Below are 19,165 nucleotides of genomic sequence, written 5' to 3' on the forward strand. Positions count from 1 at the left end.
AGGAGGTTTCACTTCAAGGTCTCTATTCTTGGCTCGCCGGCGTTACTCAGTCATGAGCTCAGGGAGCGCGGCGTGAGGAGCAGCAGCGAGTGCCATGCAGGGCTCCTGCCGCTGGCCCGGGGTGGCTCCGAAGGGACGCTGTGGGCACAGCCCAGCTCGGCAGCCGCACAGCTGCGGGCTCTGAGAGACCCTGGCTGGCTGGGGATGAAATAAGCGCTGCCGGAGCCGCTGCGTTCCCGGCGGAGCCCGAGCCGCTCCGGGACGGGATGAGTCAGTTCTGAGAGGCTGCTCCGTGGCCTCGGTTGTGTCTGACCCAGCTCGGCACGGCTCAGATGCTCTCCCCACTGTGCCGAGGATCGGGTGGGCGGCAGGGATGAAGCAGAAGTGAACGTGGGATGCGGAGCTGCGGCTTCCCGGGAGCGGAACTTGCTGGATGTTCTCAGGGTTGGAGATCTCCACCACGCTGGTGATGTTCAGCCCATCCTGTAAGTGCCTCTCCCATCCCCGGGCGTTTGTTCCTTCCCTGCACGGCTGTGAGTCCTGGTGGGGCTGGGGGAAGGTGTGGAGGGAACATCCTTCAGGATGCTCACAGAGAGGGAGCAATGCTGGGTTCGCTCCTGGGCCTGGGGTGGAGCTCCTGCCAGTGTCCAGTGGGCACGGCCACCAGCGGGGCCAGCTCAGGGCACTGAGGGTTGATGGACGTGGCCATGAGCGGGGCCAGCTCAGGGCACTGGGGGTTGAAGGACATGGCCACGAGTGGGGCCAGCTCAGGGCACTGGGGGTTGATGGGCCACCAGTGGGGCCAGCTCAGGGCATTAAGCATTGATGGGCCACGAGCGGGGCCAGCTCAGGGCACTGGGGGTTGATGGGCCACCAGCAGGGCTGGCTCAGGCTCAGCTGAAGGTTGATGTCCCAGCCCAGGTCGTTCTGCAGCCTTGGAGCCACGGCAGGGGAGCCACAGCGTCGGTCCCAGCTGCAGCAGCAGGCACAGGCCAGGCTCCTCTGTCAGCTGCATTTTCTGGCTGTTCCAGAGCAAACTCACGAGTTTCCCACCAACTCTGCTCAGATCTGGTGAAGGCACTGCCTGGGGGGATACAGGGGTAGTGCTTCCACAGGATTTTGCCTATTTTTGAGGGTGCTTCTTGGGAGGAACCTCATTTTCCAGACTTCCTTTCAATTCCTTTAACATTTTCAAGCTATTCTGCCTTACTCCAGCCTTGCTGGGTTAGGTGCATTTCCACCCTGGTGTTAGTCATGCCAGCTTGGGCCATGACCAGCATCCTGCACCTGGGGGATTTATGGCATGGGGCAGGGAAAAAGCCCATCCTGGGTGGGAAAGGTGTTGGTGGTGGCTTTGGCTGAGCCGGGAGGTGCTTGGGGCTCTGTACGTGGGGTTGCTGGGGAGGGAGTGTTGTGTTCCGAGCTCGCATCCTGCCTCCGCTGCAGGGAACGGTCACGTGCGCGCGAGGCCTTTGTCCTGCGCCTCGCTGCTTTTTTTAAAATTTATTTTTAGGTGCTCTCTGGCTTCCTCTTCCTCCTGCACCGCGCTGCACTCCCTCTTTCTAACTCCCTCTTCTAGGATTGCTTTTCTGAACCGTCAGTTCCTCCTTAAAGCCATTTTTTGCAGGCCTTTGTCTGCGCTTGGGAGCCGGCCCAGTTTAGCTTAGCAGCTGCTGGCTGCTCTGGGTAAGCAAGAGCAAATAAAGGTTTACACTGAATGAATCATTTGAGCCTTATCTGTCCTCCCCAGTCGGGACAGCTGTGCAACTTCTGCTGGAGTGCCTGGAGGGCATGGAGGCTCCTCAGAAAGCTCCTCCTGCCCCTGGCCGGCCTCAATGGGTTTGTGCTGCTGATCCCAGGGCTGCCTCAGCGAATCCTTCCTGTCTCCCAGCTCTATCCCACACTTGTGGGTTGTGAAGCTCTGCTCTGGAATGGCTTCTTTTCCATGAGGGCTTGCTCGACTTGGCTGCTTGGGCCTCGCGGATGCTTTGGGTGGTTTGGTCGCTGGGTGAAAATGCAGAAGTGTCATGGTGGGAGCCACATCCTGGTGGGATCTTGGTCGTGGTGGGATCTTGGTCGTGGTGAGATCTTCATGGTGGTAGGATCCTTTTGGTGGTGGGATCTTCATGGTGGTGGGATCCACGTCATGGTGGGATGCTCATCCTGGTGGGATCCTGGTCATGATGGGATCCTTGTGGTGGGTGAGCTTTGAAGGCAGACAGGGTGCGTGGTGATGAGCTCCTGGCGTCCCCTGGGCTGTGGGACAGAGTGTGGCACTCAGGAGCTGTGGTGTGGCTTTGCTGGTTTAAGAGGCAGGATTTGCAGATAAGCAGCTGTAGTTTAATAACAAATAACAAATGTTTAATAACAAATGTGGGAGGAGGGAGGGGACAAAGGCAGATAAATCCTTGGGCTCGTGCCTGGGAAGTTTGTATCTGACACCGAGGTGAGGAGCTGACCAGAGCTCATGTTGGATCCTGGGCACGGAGGGTTCCTGAGGGATACCCTGGCAGCCACCAGGGTCCTGGATCCATCACCCCTTCCCCTCCTCCTGGCAGCTCCGAGTGCCCCGTACCAGGCTGAGGAAACAGAGCCTGCACAGCCCCACGAGGCCGGGGTGGAACCTGCTTTTCTCCTATGGCAGAGCAGCTCTCAGCCACTCTTACCACGAGTGTGCCCAGCCAGGGCTTGGCTTCTCTTCCCTTAACTCATTTTTTAGCCATTAGGTGGACGGGGCAAAAGTCCTGCTGGGTTTCTCCAGGCCGTGTTTGTGGAGCTGTGGGGCTGGGCTGTGTTGTGACGCCTCATCTCCTGCTGTGGGTCCATCCCTGGCTGGGCAGGGATGCTGAATCCCCCCTTCCCCACCAGCTGCAGGCTCTATAAAAGCGAGCAGAAATAATTCACCTGGATTAAACCACAAATCTTCCCTCTCCTTCCAAGGCTCTGCCGCCGTAAACAGCCGCGGGCTGGGGTAGGTGAGCAGAGGCAGCGCGGCCCTGCCAAGGCCTCGTGTCCACAAATGACTAAATCCTGCCTGAAAAGTCAAAGTATGAAAACATTATTTTTTGGGTTTGGCTGAGCCTCGTGGATTGCTGGGATCGAGCCACCTTGGCTGCCTCTGGACACTGCCTGCGGCTCTGCCCACCTTGCAGCTGGTGAGGAGGTGGTGAAAGGCTGGCGAGGGCATGTGGGGGGCTGGCAGGGATTTGGGGGTGCCAGTTGTCACCTGAGGGCTGGGTCAGGAGCCTCGCCGGGCCCTGAGGTGGGTCTGTCACCCTGGGCTTTGAGCACAAGCAGGGCTGGACCTGCCTCTCTGCATCCCTGCTCCCAAATTGCTTCTCCTTCCCGTGCTCGCATCTCCAGCTGCCTGGGCTGGGGAATTTCCTGCTGCTGGCGATGGATAACAAAGCTGATGTGAGGCATCAGCCTCCCGAGGCAAGCTCAGCTGATTGCCAGCTCCTTGGGCTCTCCCAGTTCTCACCCACTGGCAGGGGCAGTGCCTGGCTGGATCCAGAGGTGGTTTGTGGGTGGATCCCTGATTTGGGATTCCTGATTTGGGACCCCTGCACTGACCCTGCACCATTCCCAGGTACCCGGAGCCAACGGCACAGAGCTGGCAGCCGCCAGCCCTCGGTGCGTAGCCAGGCCCGGCAGTGAGACGCTGGTATGCGAGATGTAAACTCAATCCCAAAGTTTAGATTACAGCCCTGTGAAAAACATCAGCTCCCCTAAATGGAGCCCAGATGGTGGCGGAAGCCTCGAAGAAGCCGAGGGCCAGGAATTGCAGGAACCCTGTGAGCAAAGGGCCCCGGGGCCATGGGGGAGGGAGAGGAAGGGAGGTGGGGTTATGGTTTGGGGTCAGCTCCTAAACCAAGCTGGCTGCTCAGAGGTGGGGTTATGGTTTGGGGTCAGCTCCTAAACCAGGCTGGCTCCTTGGAGGTGGGATTATGGCATCGAGGGTCAGCTCCTAAACCAGGCTGGCTCCTCCGCCTCATCCGCTTGGAAGCAGCCAGGGATGACCAAAGTCTCCCAGGTTGCATCACGGGAGCGCAGCCTTTCCAGAGCCAAGGTTTCCCACAGAGCTGAGCTCTGCATCGAGGGCTGCACCCGGGGCCATGAGCGCACAAGCACATAGCTCTGCCCACCCGGGAGCTCTGCCAAAGGAGTTTCCCGGTGCCCTCACCTGGGCAGGTCCAGGGCTGAGCCCAGGGTGAGGGGAGAGCAGAGCTGGAGCTGGTTGGGGCAGGACGAGCTGCCCAGGATGGTGGGGACAGGCTGGGGGAGCCTGGCCCTGACTCGGGGTCCTGCTGTTGTGAAAAATGAAATGTCCTGGGGCATTGAGAAGGGAGCTGGGGGCTCCTTCCCCCTGTACTCCTTCTGGGAAGGTGGGGGTACCTTGGAGATGTCTGGGAGGGCTGGACCCCGGGAGGATGGAGACCTCCGGATGCTCTGGTGGTGTGAGAGCAGCTGGTTCCCTTCCCAGAAGCAGTGGTGGCCTGGGCCTGCAGCAGGGACCTGCTCTGGGGCAGGATGGGCTGGGAGATTTCTCTGGAGGGTCTGGCCGCATTAGATGGGCATTGGGAAGTGACCTGTCCCCTCTGGATAGGAGAGCAGGGACACCCCTGCAGGGTGAGCTCCCCCCAGGCTGCTGCCCTGGGAGGAAGGCCCAGGTCCCTGGAGATAACTGTGGGTGCAGGAGCCACACACCCTCCCTCCCCTCGGAAATAAAGCCATGAGACAGCCCAGGGATAAACACCCAGCAGGGCAGACATCCAGCTCGGCCATCTGCAGGGACATGGGGCACCTGCAGGGACATAGGGCACCTGTAGGGACACCAAACATCTATAGGGACACAGAGCACCTGCAGGGACACCTCCAAAATCCCTGCAGGACTGAACCTCTGCTGAGTCTGTGCTTTTGGGTGGTGCCAAAAAGCATCAGGTGGGAGTGAGGAAATGGGACATCAGGTGGGAGTGAGGACTGGTGACTTTGATGCTCTTAATGCAGTGTCAGCACTGTACTCCCCACTTCAGAAGGGCTCATACAGCTGCAAAAAGGAGGCCCTGCCTTGAGAGAGGCGATGGTGGAGCCCAGGCTGGCTGGTTGGGCAGGGGACACTCGAGGCCTCGGCTCCTTTGGCGGTTGGAACAGAGCAGGACGTGTTGGAGGCAGGGGTTGAGCTGTGGTTTGTGCATTGGCCTCGTCCTTCCTGTGTGAACGACGCCCCATCTGCCCCATCTGATCAGTGCTCGTGTCAAATCACAGCCCAGGGAGTCCCTGGAGAAGCATCTGCAGTCGGCTCTGGGCCTGGCCAGGACTCCATGAGTCTCGGTTGCTGTTCCTGCGGGTTCCTTGGCCGCCTCCTTGTTTGTGCTCCGAGGTGTGGATCTCTATCAGTGCTGATGACGAACCCTTGAAAGGGAGCAGGGAACTGGGAGGGTTTGAATTGTTTTTGCCTTGGTGGGACCTTGCTGTCAGAGCTGGATTCTTGGGGTGCCTGGCTGGTTTAGTCACGACAACTGTGCCTGGGTGGAGGTTCTGTCCCAGCTGGGGCTGGGCTGGATCAGCACTGGGGACCAGGGATGGGGCTGGGCTGGAGGAGCTGGGTGCTGGCACAGGGGGACGTCGGCTCCAGCGCAGCTCAACCAGCCCAGCCCCACACGGACGCGTCTGGGACACGGTGCCAGGAGAGCCCAGAGGGTGCAGGGTGTGCCTGGGAGGGGCGCAGGGTGTAGGACGGGGTGCTGGCACATCTGGAGGTGGGACAGAGAAACTTGCAGAAGGATTTGTGGGCTCAGCCTGGTTGGAGCTGGGGCGTGTGCTGGATCTGCACGAATCCGTGTGTCCTCCCTGCTCCTCCTGCATCTCCTGGCTTGCAGGGGGAGGCTGGAGCAGATCCTTGCAAAACCCCGCCACATTCCCTCTGTCCACGTGGCTTCTGTGGTCATTCCCTTGCAGCAGCTCTTGCACATTCCTGACCCTGGGAACGAGAGATGAGGCTTGGCCGGAGCTCTCCCACTGACCAGCCAGGCTGACCCCACAGCCCAGCTCAGAGCAGAGGTTCCCATCCCCATGCTGGGCACTTTTTGGATGTGCTCAGCATCAGCCCATGGATCTCCCAGTCATGGGGATGAGGATGCCCCAGAGAAAGATCTCTGGGATGAGCAAAGCTCCCAAAGTGACATCTCACCACAAAACCTGGTGGTTTTTATTTTGTCAGATTATCCAAATTAATGGCAGGAACACTCTGACTTAGGTTGATTTCATGGCAGGGAGGAGGAATCACACCCCAAAGGTCTGGCTGGGAATTGTGGCTTTCGTGCATGAAAAAAAGAGCTTCGTGAGGCAAAGGCTAAGCAGGGAATTTGGTTTGGGGCTGGGATTTGGGTGGATTTAAGCCTGGAGTGGGGCAGGGGGGGCTTGGGGAGGGTTTGTGCAGCCTGTGCTGCTCCTGGCTGGGGCTCCAGCTCTGGCAGGGTTGGGCTGAGAGGAGCAGCCAAACAGCTGGGGGAGAGAGGAGGTGCAGCTCCGGGAGCCAGGCCTGTGGGAGCTGATTTCTCTGGGAAGATTCAGATGTGTTTTATCTCGCTGGAATCGTGGCCTCCATGGGGGCCTGCGAGGCAGGGGCTGTGCTCCTCACTGCAGACCCCTCCAGCTCTGCCAAAGCAGGAATTCACCAGCACTGCCCCATGGCTGCAGCAACCGCGGGGGTCTGAAGAAGCAGCCACAGCCCCTCCAGAGCCTGTCCCTCCCTCCAGAGCCCCCTCTTTGGTGTCACCACCCAAAATCCTGAAAACCCACCAGGGCTGGGAGAGGGATGATGATGGAGGAGGGGTGGAGGAGGGTTCCCTGGATGGAAACCATTCCTGTGCTTCCATATTTCCCACCCCTCCACAGCAAAACCTCTCCCCTTGCAGGGGTTTCAGCATCAGTCAGCCCTTTCTCTGCTCATCCCTTTCTGCTGCCAACCTCTGCAGCCATTCCAAACCTCGGAGGTGAGCTTGGGCTCCCCGTTTTCCCTCCAGCAGCCCCTTCCACATCCCACACAGCTGTTTTTTTTTTTGTTGTTCTTTTTTTTGTTTTGTTTTTGTTTGTTTGTTTGTTTGTTGGGTTTTTTTTGTTTGTTTTTTTTGGTTTTTTTTTGTTTTTTTGTTGTTGTTGTTGGGTTGCGGGAGCCCTGGCAGCGAGATGCCAAAGCAGAGCTCCCTGCCAGGCTCTGAGGGTGGCAGCGGGGAAGCTGCTGCACAGCTGCTGACCACAAAAGGGATTTTGAGTTCTTGGCAGCAATGGGAGAATCGTGGAATTGTTAAGGTGGGAAAAGACCTCCAGTATCATCAGGTTCAGCCTCTGAAGGGTTGCAATGGCTGCAAGAGGTTGGCAGCAAACAGGGATGAGCAGAGAAAGGGCTGACTGATGCTGAAGGGGAAAGATTTTGCTGTGGAGGGGTGGGAAATATGGAAGCACAGGAATGGTTTCCATGCAGGGAACCCTCCTCCACCCCTCCTCCATCTCCCAGCCCTGGTGGGTTTTCAGGATCTTGGGGAAAGAGTTTGGGTCTTGTTTTGCAGAGGGGCTGAGAGGAGCCCTGGGACACTGAAAACCAGTGAGGTTTTAAGAGGAGATTTACAGAGCAAACTGAAATTGTTCTTCTTGCCTCTTCTTCCGTGGTGTGTCTTAAATCTTCTTGAGAAGGTTTTTAATTGGAACACGCCACACTAAAAGGATAATCCCAGGTGTGAGTGGAGTCTGTCCCAGTTTAGCTGGAAATGTTCAGCAAACTGGTGAAGTTATGCCAAATTCTCAAGGGGAATTTGGAAAATGCTCCCAGGGATGCACAGGGTGGGATTTTTGGGCTGTCTGTGCAGGGCCAGGGGTTGGACTGGATGATCCTTGTGGGTCCCTTCCCACTCAGAATATTCTATGATTCTGTGATTCTATGAAAACATTTGTTCCTGAAATTGGAGTCATGCCTGGGATTGCGACACCCAGGCTGTGTTTCCAATTAATCTGCTGAAGTCGTCATGTATTTCCAAGTGCATTGGCTCAGCAGAGAGAAATCTGGCACTGGCTGGGGGCTGAAATGCCAGCTGGGATGTGCACGGAATGAAATGAGGGAATGGCCCCCGGGGCTGGCCCAGGGCACCTGGCCTGGGATCACCGAGGGGCTCTGTTGGAGGGGGGGATGAGGGCAGAGCAGGCTCCTCCTGGGAATGGAGCTGCCTGGAATTGTTGTGGAGTTACTGTCGAGTTTTTCCTGACCGCTTCCCTTCTGTTTCTGGGTGTGTGTTTTGCTTTGGGGAGGAGGGAAGGGGAGGGGGTGCAGTGAGTTCTGCTCTGTGCATTCCCTGCCCCCCATCCTGGGAGGATTGAGGGCCTCGGTGGGGATGGGGAGAGACTTTTGGGGTGGTGGAGCAACCTCTGCACCCCAGCTCCTCCCAGGCCTGCCGGGGCTGCTCCTGCACATTTGGTTTGGGAGGGGAGCAGTCCCTGGGGTGCTGCGGGGCAGCCTTGGGATCAGTGTTGGGGTTCAGAGCCGGCTTGGTTTGGGGTCCTGGTGCTGCACTCCCACATCACAGCCGTCCCCAGGGTGCTGCTGCAGGGACAGACGTCCCCTCAGCCGTGGATTTTCCCTGCCCTTGCAGCAGCCAGGATTCCCGGGCGCAGCTGGATGCGACCCTGCCGCATTCCTCTCCGCTCCCCAGGGATTTGCTGAGGAATAAGGCTGGGTCTGGAGCCGGATCCCAGCTGGGTGGGAGCGGCCCCGTGCGTTGAGCACAAACACTCACGGAAAGGCCGAGCTGGCGTAGAAATCTTCCTTTTCCAAAAAAACCGAGGTTCAGGCTGAGGCCCCCCTCCCTCTGGAGCCAGCAGGGAAATGGGATAGGAGCAGAGAAAGGGAACAGGGAAAGGGGATGGGAGCAGGGAAATGGGATGGGAGCAAGGAAGCGTTAATGGGGACAGTGGTGACAAGACCACTCCCAAACTGGATCGGGGCCATTCCCATCTGCGAGAGCAGCACTGGGGCAGCGCGTTCCTCGCTGGGAGTGCTGTGCAAGCCTGAGCACCCTCCTCAAGCCTGAAAGCCTGAACAAAACCCCAGGGAAGCCGGGAGAGGAAGGGGAAGGCGAGTTTTCCATGGGTGTTTAACGCTGCAGTGCATCGACATCACAAATTTCGGAATTCGGTTCTAACTTCCCAAGTTCCCCACTCCCAAAATAGAGCTGTGCCCTGTGCCTGTGTTCCCTGCTGTGTAATTTTTCTGCAGGGAGGATGTGATCTTTCTATATTTGCTTGCAGGACAATAATACTGATGGTTTCTATTTTTAACCCGTCAGCAGGGCAGAAATGCACTTGGGAATGTTCGGGGAGTGGAGCAGCCCTGGACCAGCAGCTTGGAGAGGGCCTGGCCCCACTTTTGGGCCTGTAAAGAGGGGCCAGGCTGTGCTGGGATGGTCCCCCTGCTCCAAGGGGCTCTGGGGGTGGTGGCAGGTCCTGTGACATGGGACAAGTGGCATTGTCCACCCCCTCTTTCTCCCTTTTCCCTCCTTCTGGAAGTGTGGCTCTGGCCACAGCTCTGTGCTGCTTATCCAGGTGTTGCCACTCCTGAAATCCCAGCCCTAAAACCACCTCAGACCTTGAAAATATGCATGGTTTTGGGGTGTTTTTAAAGAAAAAACAGCTTCTGTCACCACCTTGATCGTGTAGAAGGGCTGCAAGTGATAACTTGCTCTCCCAGAGCCCTCAGAAATGGGAGGTGAATATCAAAACCGGCACTGACTTGAGTGGCAACCCCAAATTTGGGGGCTGATTGGTGACTTGGAGCGGTTCTGCTCCTGCCACCCTGCCCTGCTCAGCTGCCGTCAGCAGCGTCCTCGGCAGGCCAGGCTTGCGTGGGTTCCTGCAGGGTTTTCCAGCTGCTGACGTGAGCTGGAGCAGCTCAACTCATGCACCTCCCATCTGGAGAAGAAAATAGGGATTTAGGGCGGAACCCACTCCCCGGGGGCTTCGTTTCACCCTCAGGGCTGGGTCTGGAGAAAGCATCTTCTGCCATCTGGGTCTCCTGGAGTTTTTCCCTGCAGTGGAAAACCCTGCCAGGCTTTTGGGGTGGCTTTTGTGCTGCTGTGAAGTCCCTGGTTGCCGAGGCTGAGCAGTGACCGTGGCGTGTCCACGGCGGATTTCGCGTTGAAATCCAAAATCCCCTCCTTTCTTGGGTTCCTGGATGGAGGTGGATGGGGCAGATTGGGGTTTGGGGCCGCTCCTTTGGGGCAAAGAGGGGGTTCTGGCTCTGCCGTGTGCGGGTGCAGCTGCCCGGGCCAGTCCTGGCCGGACAATGGCCGGAAGCCGGGACCGCGTGCAGCTCCCGCGGCCGCTCCTGCTCCTCCCGGGCTATTTCCAGCTCATTGTCCGTGGCGCAGGAAGGATGTCTCCAGCCTGCTTCCTTTTTGCCTCAAAGGGATGTGGGGCGGGCAGGGAGAGCAGGGGATTTGTTGTGCAAGAGGCACAATCACTGCTCCTCGAGGCTCCTCTGACTGAAGAGAGGTGGGAGGAGGGAGGGGAAGGTTTCATCTTGCTCCGTGATGGAGAAATGTGGCCACCAAAGGGGGTTCTGGCTTTTGGGGGATGTTTTTAGTGTGGCCAGAGCTTGGATGGTGACAAAGGAATGCTGCAAAGCCCCTCCTGGGTTTTTGCAGAGGTCCCGCTGCTGTGGTGCGGCAGAGTTGAGGCTCCTCACTGTGGTGGAGGAGGCCGAGCTCCCACGTGCCAGGAAGTGAAAGCAGAATTAATTAAGACGGGAAATGATCTTAATTTGTTCTGGCTAAATCCCTTTAGCAGCCGTAAACCCCAAGCATCTGAAGCAAAGCTCTGGTCGGGGCATGGCCACGCCTCAGAGGTGGCCGTGACACATCTCTGGGGGTTTGTCTGGGTGGCAGAGCCTTCCCAGTTTTACTGGGGCTGTCGGTGCTTCCTGGCAGGAGCCAGACTGGGAAATGCCCATCTCTGTGTGACCTGGATCCCCACTGAGCCAGGATCAGCCTGGGACAGCCACAGAAGTCCAAACCCAGCTCTCACATGTGCTGGCATCGAGTCCACCCTGGGACAGCTCCAGCTGATTTTTCCATGGGGGAGCAGAAAGTTTTAAGGATCCCTTTTGGCTTTTCCTTTGTCCAAGAGTGGATGAGGACGGAGCGGGGCTGTTTTATCCTCCTCGAGCAGCGTCGGCCGCGCTTGGGTCCCCATCACACTCCTGGGGCTCCCTCCCTACCCCGCTCCGGAGCTTTCTGACAAACCCCAGGGTGAGGGCCAGCCCCTGTAAGCTGCCAGGAACACCAGGAGCTCGCGGATTTCGCTGCTGACAGGAGGTGTCCGGCAGTGCCAGGGCGATGGAGCAATGCCTTGGCGGCGTTGGGGCCGCTCCTGCATGCGAGGGAAAATCTCGGCTGGGCTGCGGCCTGTTTGCAAAGGAGAGAGGGTCTGGTGCTCCTCTCCAGGCCAGGGGGGTTGGAATGGGCACCCCTGGGAGCTGGAGGAGGGCTGGAATTGGGTCTGGACGCTGATTCACCGTGGCTTCTCCCGAGAGACCTCAGCATTTCCACCTGCTGCTGCTGCCCGCTGCCAGCACCTGCCCGAGCCCACGCAAAGCCTCCTTGTTTATTTTATCTAAAAGCAAAATATCCCCCAGAGGGGCGGGGTGGGGGGAGGGATGCCCGCTCTGGCTTAATTGCACTTAATGAGCCTGATGAGGCCGGCTGCCAGTGAGGGCTTTGCCAAGGCTCGAATCTGCCCGTGAGAACTGCAAGGGTGTGGTGGCAGCCGCGCCCAGGTTCGGGGATCCGAGAGCTCGCGGGGCCGCGGGGCCGCCCTTCCCACGGCCTCGGTGGGCACGGGGACCGCGAGGAGCCGCAGGGACACGATGCCAGCCGTGGGTGAGTGTGCCAGCCGTGGGTGAGCCTTCCTGCAGTCACGGGGGCCTGGAACAGGCGGGTTGGTGTGAGGGGCACCTGGAGCATCTGGAGCAGGGTCCATGGGTGGGTCCAGGTGTGTGCCCGGTTGTTTGGGTGCCAGGTGAGCTTTAAGCGCCTGATGTGTCTGGGATTGTGCTGAGCTGAGAGGTTCTGAGGGCTCAATCCCCACTATGAGCACTGATTCCTCGGTGTCTAAGTTATTGCTGCTGCGCTGGACTCACCGGGAGTTTCTCTGCTGATTCTTTTTCCTTTTTCCCCATTTCTGGACAGTTCAGCAGCAGCAGCAGCAGCAGCAGCAGCAGCAGCTCCTCTTTCTGGGTTAAACCTCCAGGGCAGTGTTGCTCCATGTGTGTGGAGCACTCACACACCCACCTGCACCCTCAATTCTGCCGGAGCCTCGGCCTCCTCCAAGGCTTCTCCCGGCTCTTTGGGACTCCAGGTGCTCCTGGCATTTCCTCCCGCCAGAAATCCTGCTTGCTGCCTTTCCTGTAGCTTCTCCATCCCGGATGGAATTCCCAGCATCTCCCGCAGCTGCCTGCAAGCCCCAGCACCAAGCCAGGTTTGTCCCAGGGTGGCTGTCCCTGCTGTCCCCACTGTCCCCAGGGTGTGGCTCCTCAGATCCAGGCAGGTTTCATCCTCCCCTGCACTGAGGATTTGACACTTGCACCTTTCCCAGCCTCGTTGATGCCAACCCTGAGCTTCTTCCCGAGCACCCAGGGAGGGGAGGCAGCAGCCGTGGGGAAGGGCAGACAAAGTGTGTTTGTGCAGGAAACTGAAAATGTTGTGGCTTCCTCCCTGTGACAGAAATAACTCACGCTGGGCCTCAGGTCTGCCCTGGGGAGCTCCTCAGCGGCTCCTTCTCAGACACCCGAGGGTCAGCACGGGGTGGGCTTGGGGTGAGCCCCGGCTGGGCCCTCGCGGGTGGAGGTTGAGCAGTCCAAGGATTGCACAGGGAACTGAGTTTGTGCCTCTTTCCCTTTGTGCCCGTGGAGCTGGGGCTGCCCCTGCTTCTCCCAGCTCCTTCTGCTTCTCCTGAGCCTCGGGTTTTTTTCATAAATTTTCTATTCTGCCCTTCAACCCAGCCCTGGACCTCGACCAGCGTCTGCCAAAGGGGTTTCCTTCCCTGCAGCTCGCTGGGAGGCTCTAATTAACGGGAAGGTCGCCTTGAGTAGCCCCTTGCCGGGAGTCGGTATTGAGTGATTCCAGCTTTTTTTTTTGTCTCAGCGCTTACAGATGAAGCACGAAGCCGCTTCGGGCAGCGCTGAGCCTTCCCCGGGGAGTTGTGACTCAAGCTGGGCTCTTGCACGCAGCAATTCAAAGAATAAATGGGTGCTGGTGCCGGCAGCTCCCGGTGGATGCCCGGGAAGGGCTTGAGGGCAGCGGGGCGGGAGGAGCTGCCGAGTCCTCCTTGCAAACCGGTCGGGAGCGTTCTCCTGCGCTTGGGTAGCTGAGGAGAGAGAGGTTCTGCAATCGTTTGATCTCTCCTCTGCTTCCCTTGGCGCTGTGGCCGCATCCTCCCGCGCTGATGTAATCGGAGCGGCTGCGGGAAGAGCCCCGCGCCCCGAGGCGCTTCCACGGCTTCCCGGCGCTGCTCGGCCTCTGCTGGCAGCGTCCTGCCGGGACAACAGAGAGCTCATCCCGCCAGGAGCGGGGCCAGAGCCTCTCCCCGGAGCAGCTCCGCGGACAGGAGGCGATGCCGAGCTTTGGGCAGCGCTGGTGCCCCTTGCCGGGAGCCTGGAGGGGGAGATGAGGCTACTGGAGGGCACTGGGGCGTTCCAGCTCCACCAGAGCCGCGGGCTTCGCCAGCCGGGAGGTGCCGCCTGTGTCCCAGTCCATCCCTGCCTGCGGCTCCGGGCGGTGTTGGAGCTTTTTTCACCCATGAATCCCGCGAGGAGAGGAGCTGGGCGGTGCGGAGGAGCAGCAGCTCCCCGCGGGGTGTTTGCTGCAGGGAAAAGCCCCGCGGGAGCATCAGGTGGGGCAGATTTGCCTCCCCACCGGGACAGGGCCATGTCTGGGGCTCCCCAGAGCCGGGAGGAGCCGGCAGATCCCGGCCGGGCTGGGCGAGCAGGTGAAGGGAGGGATCCAGCGGGGCGGGATGCTCTCTGGGGGATGTTTCTCTTCTGGGAAGGGAGGATTTTTCCCAAATCTCGTGAGTTTCTGTGATTCGAGGCTGCCTGCGCCGCTCTGGGGAGCACCAGGCGCTGCCTTGGCTGCCCTTCAGCAGAGCCCCTGTGGTCGCGGCTTTCCCGGTGTTCCTCAGGAAGCCGCGGTTGCTGCGAGGTTTCCTGGGGACACCTCTCCCTCCTCCGCACGGCCTCTCCCGCGGGGGCCCGCCGCTCTTTGGGATGGGCTGGGTGACCCGTGCGGGTGGGAGGGTGCAGGAAATGACTGCCAGAGGTTTCCAGCTGTGCCAGGGCTGCGGTGGGAATGGAGCCACTCGCTGGCCCCCCTCTCCCCTGGCCCGGCTGTGGCTGCAGGAGATGAGTGAGCCCTTTGATCCCCCCTTGTCCCTGGTGCTGCCCACGCTCAAACCCCATTTTGTGGGACCCATGAGGCAGCTACATCCTGCCTGTGCCCAGAATTTCCTGTGGTTTAGTACCTGGATGTCCCTGACATCTCAAATTTAGGCCCAAAAGCTTTTGCTGGGGGGTTTTCCCTCAGCACTGAGGTGCTCTGAAGGCTTGCAAAGCTCATCCCTGGGAGAGGAGCAGCATCCAGGGAACTCCTGCAAATCGCTCCAGCTCCTCTGGGAGCAGGAAGGAACAGGAAAGAAGTTGTTTGGTGGTTTGGGCAGTGCCTGAGGTGAAGTTCATGTCCGCTGTTAAGGTTTGGGGATTTGGGGTGACTCAGTGGATGTGGGGTTACCTTGGGATCCTCTGGACCACCCTCACCCTGGAGGCAAAACCCTTCCAGGGCCAATGGATTTGAGAGCATGTGGAAAACCTGCCTTGGAACTCAGACCTGGCTCACCTCCAGGAGTGTCTGATTTAGCCCCGGAGTGTTCCCTGTGCCTCTCCCAGGAATCCTGGCCTGTTTTCTCCGTGGATGCTGTGGGAGCAGCGTGGTCCCCTCGGATGGGATGGGAACAGCAGAACCAGGATTTGGGCTGGGACAGGGAGTGTTAAAACCAGCAGCACATCCAGGCCCAAAGGTGCTTCCTCCCCGTCCCTGGACTCTGGGCTGGCCCTGAGGTTTTTGGGTCCTGGAGCCGTGAGTTTCAAAAGGAAATGTGCACATTTGTGGGGAGAAAATTCCAGGGAGGGCTATTAAATGTCTGACTCAAAGGTCACGAGCTGCAAATAACCAGGGAGAGCAATCAGAGGAAGCATCTCACCCTGATCTGCCTCCCCAGGCCTGATGTGGAGCTCATTTCTAGGCTCCAGCAGGGAAAATTCCCATTTTTGTGCTTGGAATGCCTAAATAACTGCTCTGCTCACAGGTGCACGGCATGGTTGGGTATGTGGCTGAATCCTGGTTCGTGCCTTTGGTTGTGGGAAGGGTTTTGTGCTGCTCTGGTGACTTTGCCAAACTTTAATCATCGTCTGTCTCAATTTTTTTTTTTTCTGGAAACTTTCCACAGAAGGAAGTTTGCAAGAATCAGAGCAGAAAAATTCGGGTTTACCCTGGTGGAAAAACTCTCAGGGGGCTTTTCTTGGAGCAGCATCCGCCTCATCTCGTTTTGGAGCAGGAATTTGCTGTCTGGTGGGGAGGGGAGGGATCCACCCACATCTGGCTGAGGCGTAAAGCCCCTGAAACTCCCACTCCATGAGCTCCAGAAAGAGTTATCAGAACTTGGCACCCGGCTGCTCCAAACATTACATCTTCCCTGAGCATCATCTGCTCTCTTATGGCTCCTGCGGGACGTGGCCGACACTCTCTCCGTGTGAGGATAGCTGAGGTGGTGCAGGGCTTTCCCTGGAGCTGCTTTCCCTGGAGCAGCTTTCCGTGGAGCAGCTTTCTGTGGAGCTCCTGGGTCTCCCACCCCTGGAGCTCCCACTCTTGGAGCTCCCACCCTTGGATCTCCCACCCCCAGATCTCTGTGCTAAGGAGAGGAAAGAGGAAAATGCTCCAAATGCTGGAATTTTGTGGGATCCTACGAGGAAACCCCTTGGGGACACACAAGATGGAGGTAGGGGACAAAGGGACGAGTGGGTACCTGTGGGGTGCGGCACTGTCCCCCCAAAAGCTGGAGCTGGGTGGGTTTGGTGATTTTTCTCTGTTGTTCTGGGGAGCAGAGTTTGGTCCCTAATTAAAGCCAGCGCCCTGGGGCCCAGCGGGGTTAAACGAGGTACCCCAGCTCTGGGATTTCCTATTTCTCGAGTTCTCCCTTTGTGATCTTCGCATTCTTTCAACACAGCCCTTTTGGTGTGGTTTCTTATTTAAGTGTTTTTAATTTGAGCGAGCTCCCTCCAGCTCATTCCTGCTCCTTGTGCAGGGCTCTGGAGAAGACCTTTTCCCTTTTATTTAGAGAGGAATGTTTTTAATCACCCACATTCTTCAACCCGCCTGAACTCTGAACCTTTCAGAGCAGATCAGCATAAGATGGGAAACACTTTTATAAAAGAAGATGATTTATTGGAAAAACCCAGCCTGGATTTAACTGCTGCTGCACCTCAGGGCAAGCTGTGGGCAGGCAGGGATGAGGGAAGGGATTAGGGCAGGGGTAGACAGGGATATAGTAGGAATAAACAGGGATACAAGTGGAGATGAGGACAGGGATAAACAGGGATACAGATGAAGATAAACAGGGATGCAGGCAGGGATGAGGGCAGGGATAGATAGGGATGAGGGCAGGCACAAGGGCAGGGATAAACAGGGATACAGGTGGGATAAATAGGGATTCAGGCAGGGATAAACAGGGATGCAAGCAGAGGTGCAGGCAGGGAAGCACAGAACAGCAGAGCTGGGATGCCACTGCTTTGCTCCTCAATAACCTTCCTGCCCTGCTTTGTTTGCCTCTTGCTTTATTTCCCTCTTATGTAAGCCCAGCTCTGTGGACGGCTGATTTGCCTCTTTAAAAACAATCAGGAAATGCCAAAGCAAAGATTTCTGTGCTGGATTTTTTTTCTCTTCCGGGATGGCTGGCTGGGAGCAGCGTGGTGGTGTCCCAAGTGACACCACCGCAGCACTGCCACCCCCAGCCTGGGCAACTCGCTGCCACCAAATTTCACCCTGTCCCAAAGCTCCTCAGGAGTCTGGGAGGTGCTGCAGGGCAAAGTGGCGCTCCCCACCCTGCCCTGGCTGTCCCGGCCCTCCCTCTGTGTCTGTCCCACCTCGTGGCTGAGCCCGTGGCCCCTCGGCTGCGTTCCCTGCTCCATTCCGTGCCGGCAGCCTGGAAAATGCTGGTAACGCGTGCCGGGGCTGGAGCACAGAGCCCTCATTCATGCCCGGCCGCGGCTTTCCCAGGGCGCTCCGGGGAGACTCCGTGTCACAGCCTCCCCTTCCCATGGAGGATCCACGGGCTGGATCTGCAGCTGCTGGCACAGGGATGCTTTGTGTGATGGGATCCTGGCCCCGCGGCTGTCCTGGTCCCAAACTGTGATCCTGGTTCCAGCCCATGCATCCCAGTCCCAGATTGTGATCCCGGTCCCAAATTGTGCATCCTAGTCCCAAACTGTGCATTTCAGTCCCAAATTGTGCATCCCAGTCTCCAACTCTGCGTCCCAGTCCCAAATTTTGCATCCCAGTCCCAGCCACGTGTCCTGCTGCTGGTGGCTTCTGAGGGTCCACTGGGCACCAGCAGGACCCAGGCTAGGTTGGGGACAGGGACAAACCGCCCAGGAGCCACGGTGGGACTTTACTTTTGGCTTTTTTGGGGCGGGGGGAAGGGGAGGAGCCGCGGGCTTGGCCGCCAGCCCCTGGATCATGCGGGAGGGGGTTGTTTACTGTAACTCCTGGCCCAGGGCCCGGCAGCAAACCCCAAATGAATTCAAGCTGCAGAGGGAGGTCACAAACAGCTCTCGGGGCAGGCCGGGCTTTGCCAGGGGGGTCCGGAGCTCAGGGCTGTGGAGCGTCCCTGAGGAGGTGCCACGTGCAGGGCCCTCACCCCCGAGGGTCCCCACATGGGGACAGTGGCTCCTGCCCAGAGCCCGGGTTTCTCTCTCAGTGCCACCAGCCCTCGTCCCGCACCGCCCTGGCACCCAGCACGGGGCTTTGTGTTTCCAAGCACTGGAAAAACGCCCTGAATTTGGTGGCCTCATCCTGGCCAGGAGCATCGGGGTTGGGATGCCAGTGTCACCCCGGGGCACGCCAGGCCAGGCCCTGCTCCCAGGGTGCCTTTTCTCATCCCAGCCTCTCTGAAAATCCACTCGGGCATCCCCAGTGCGGGGTGGGCAGAGCTGGGGCAGGAGCGGGGTCCATGTAGCTTCTTCTTCCCTGGCTCCAGAGCCTCTTGGCCCTGGGGATGCTCGACAGCATTTTCCTGGCTCCAGGCGAGTGGTGAGGAATTGTTTTGTTTTTCTGGATGCTGCCCGGCCTCCCTCTCCCCCAGCAGCCCCCATGCCTCCCTGCTCCGCTTCCGCTGCCTCGCAGTTTGTTTTTATAGGGATTGAAACAAATGATGCAGAGAGAGATTCCCTGAGCCCCCACCAGCGCCTCTCCTCGGCTCTGCTCCCTCCTGGGGGTGTCTGGAGCAGCCCCTCCTTCACCTGGGGTGTCCCAAGCCCTTCCCACCTCATTTTTCCCCCCCAGTCCCTTCCCATCCCATTTTCTCCTCCCAATGCCTTCCCACCCTATTTTCCCCCTTTAATCCCTTCCCACCCCTTTTTCTCCCAATCCCTTCCCACTCCTTTCCCCCTCCCAATCCCTTCCCACCCTATTTTTCCCCCCAATCCCTTCCCATCCTTTCCCCCCCCCAATCCATCCCATCCCTTTTTTCCCCCAGTCCCTTCCCATCCCTTTCCCCCCCCGCCAATCCCTTCCCACCCCATTTTTCCCCCCAGTCCCTTCCCACCCCATTTTTCTTGGGAAGGGGCAGCATCAGGCTGTGCTGAGCCACCACGGGCAGCTCACACCAAACCCCGGAGCTTCCCGTGGGCATTTTTAGGGAGTAGAGAAAGGCTGGGACAACTCTTTGGGTGCCATCAGCTGTGCCTGGCTGGGCTGCTCCTTCCCCTGGTACCCCCCACTCCCATTGGAGTGATGATCCCAAACACAATCCCGGCAGCATCCCCAGCTGTCACACACCTCTCGTGTGGTGACAT

General features: G+C 58.6%; 1 protein-coding gene across 4 annotated transcripts in view; it reads left to right on the forward strand.

The window, feature by feature from the left end:
- Window positions 1-19,165, forward strand: part of HDAC7 (histone deacetylase 7) — a 59,497-nt gene that overhangs the window by 24,889 nt on the left and 15,443 nt on the right. For 2 of the 4 annotated variants that reach the window (XM_054002283.1, XM_054002286.1), the window contains exon 1: window positions 107-485. The exons of the other annotated variants lie outside the window; for them this stretch is intronic. In XM_054002283.1, coding sequence (XP_053858258.1) covers window positions 434-485 — 52 coding nt within the window. In that variant the 5' untranslated portion in view covers window positions 107-433. Of the gene's footprint in view, window positions 1-106; window positions 486-19,165 lie in introns of those variants that run through there. 4 annotated transcript variants of the gene reach the window in all.

This window comes from Vidua macroura, chromosome 38 (genome assembly GCF_024509145.1).
Source record: "Vidua macroura isolate BioBank_ID:100142 chromosome 38, ASM2450914v1, whole genome shotgun sequence".
In the NCBI taxonomy this organism is placed as follows: Eukaryota; Metazoa; Chordata; class Aves; order Passeriformes; family Viduidae; genus Vidua; species Vidua macroura.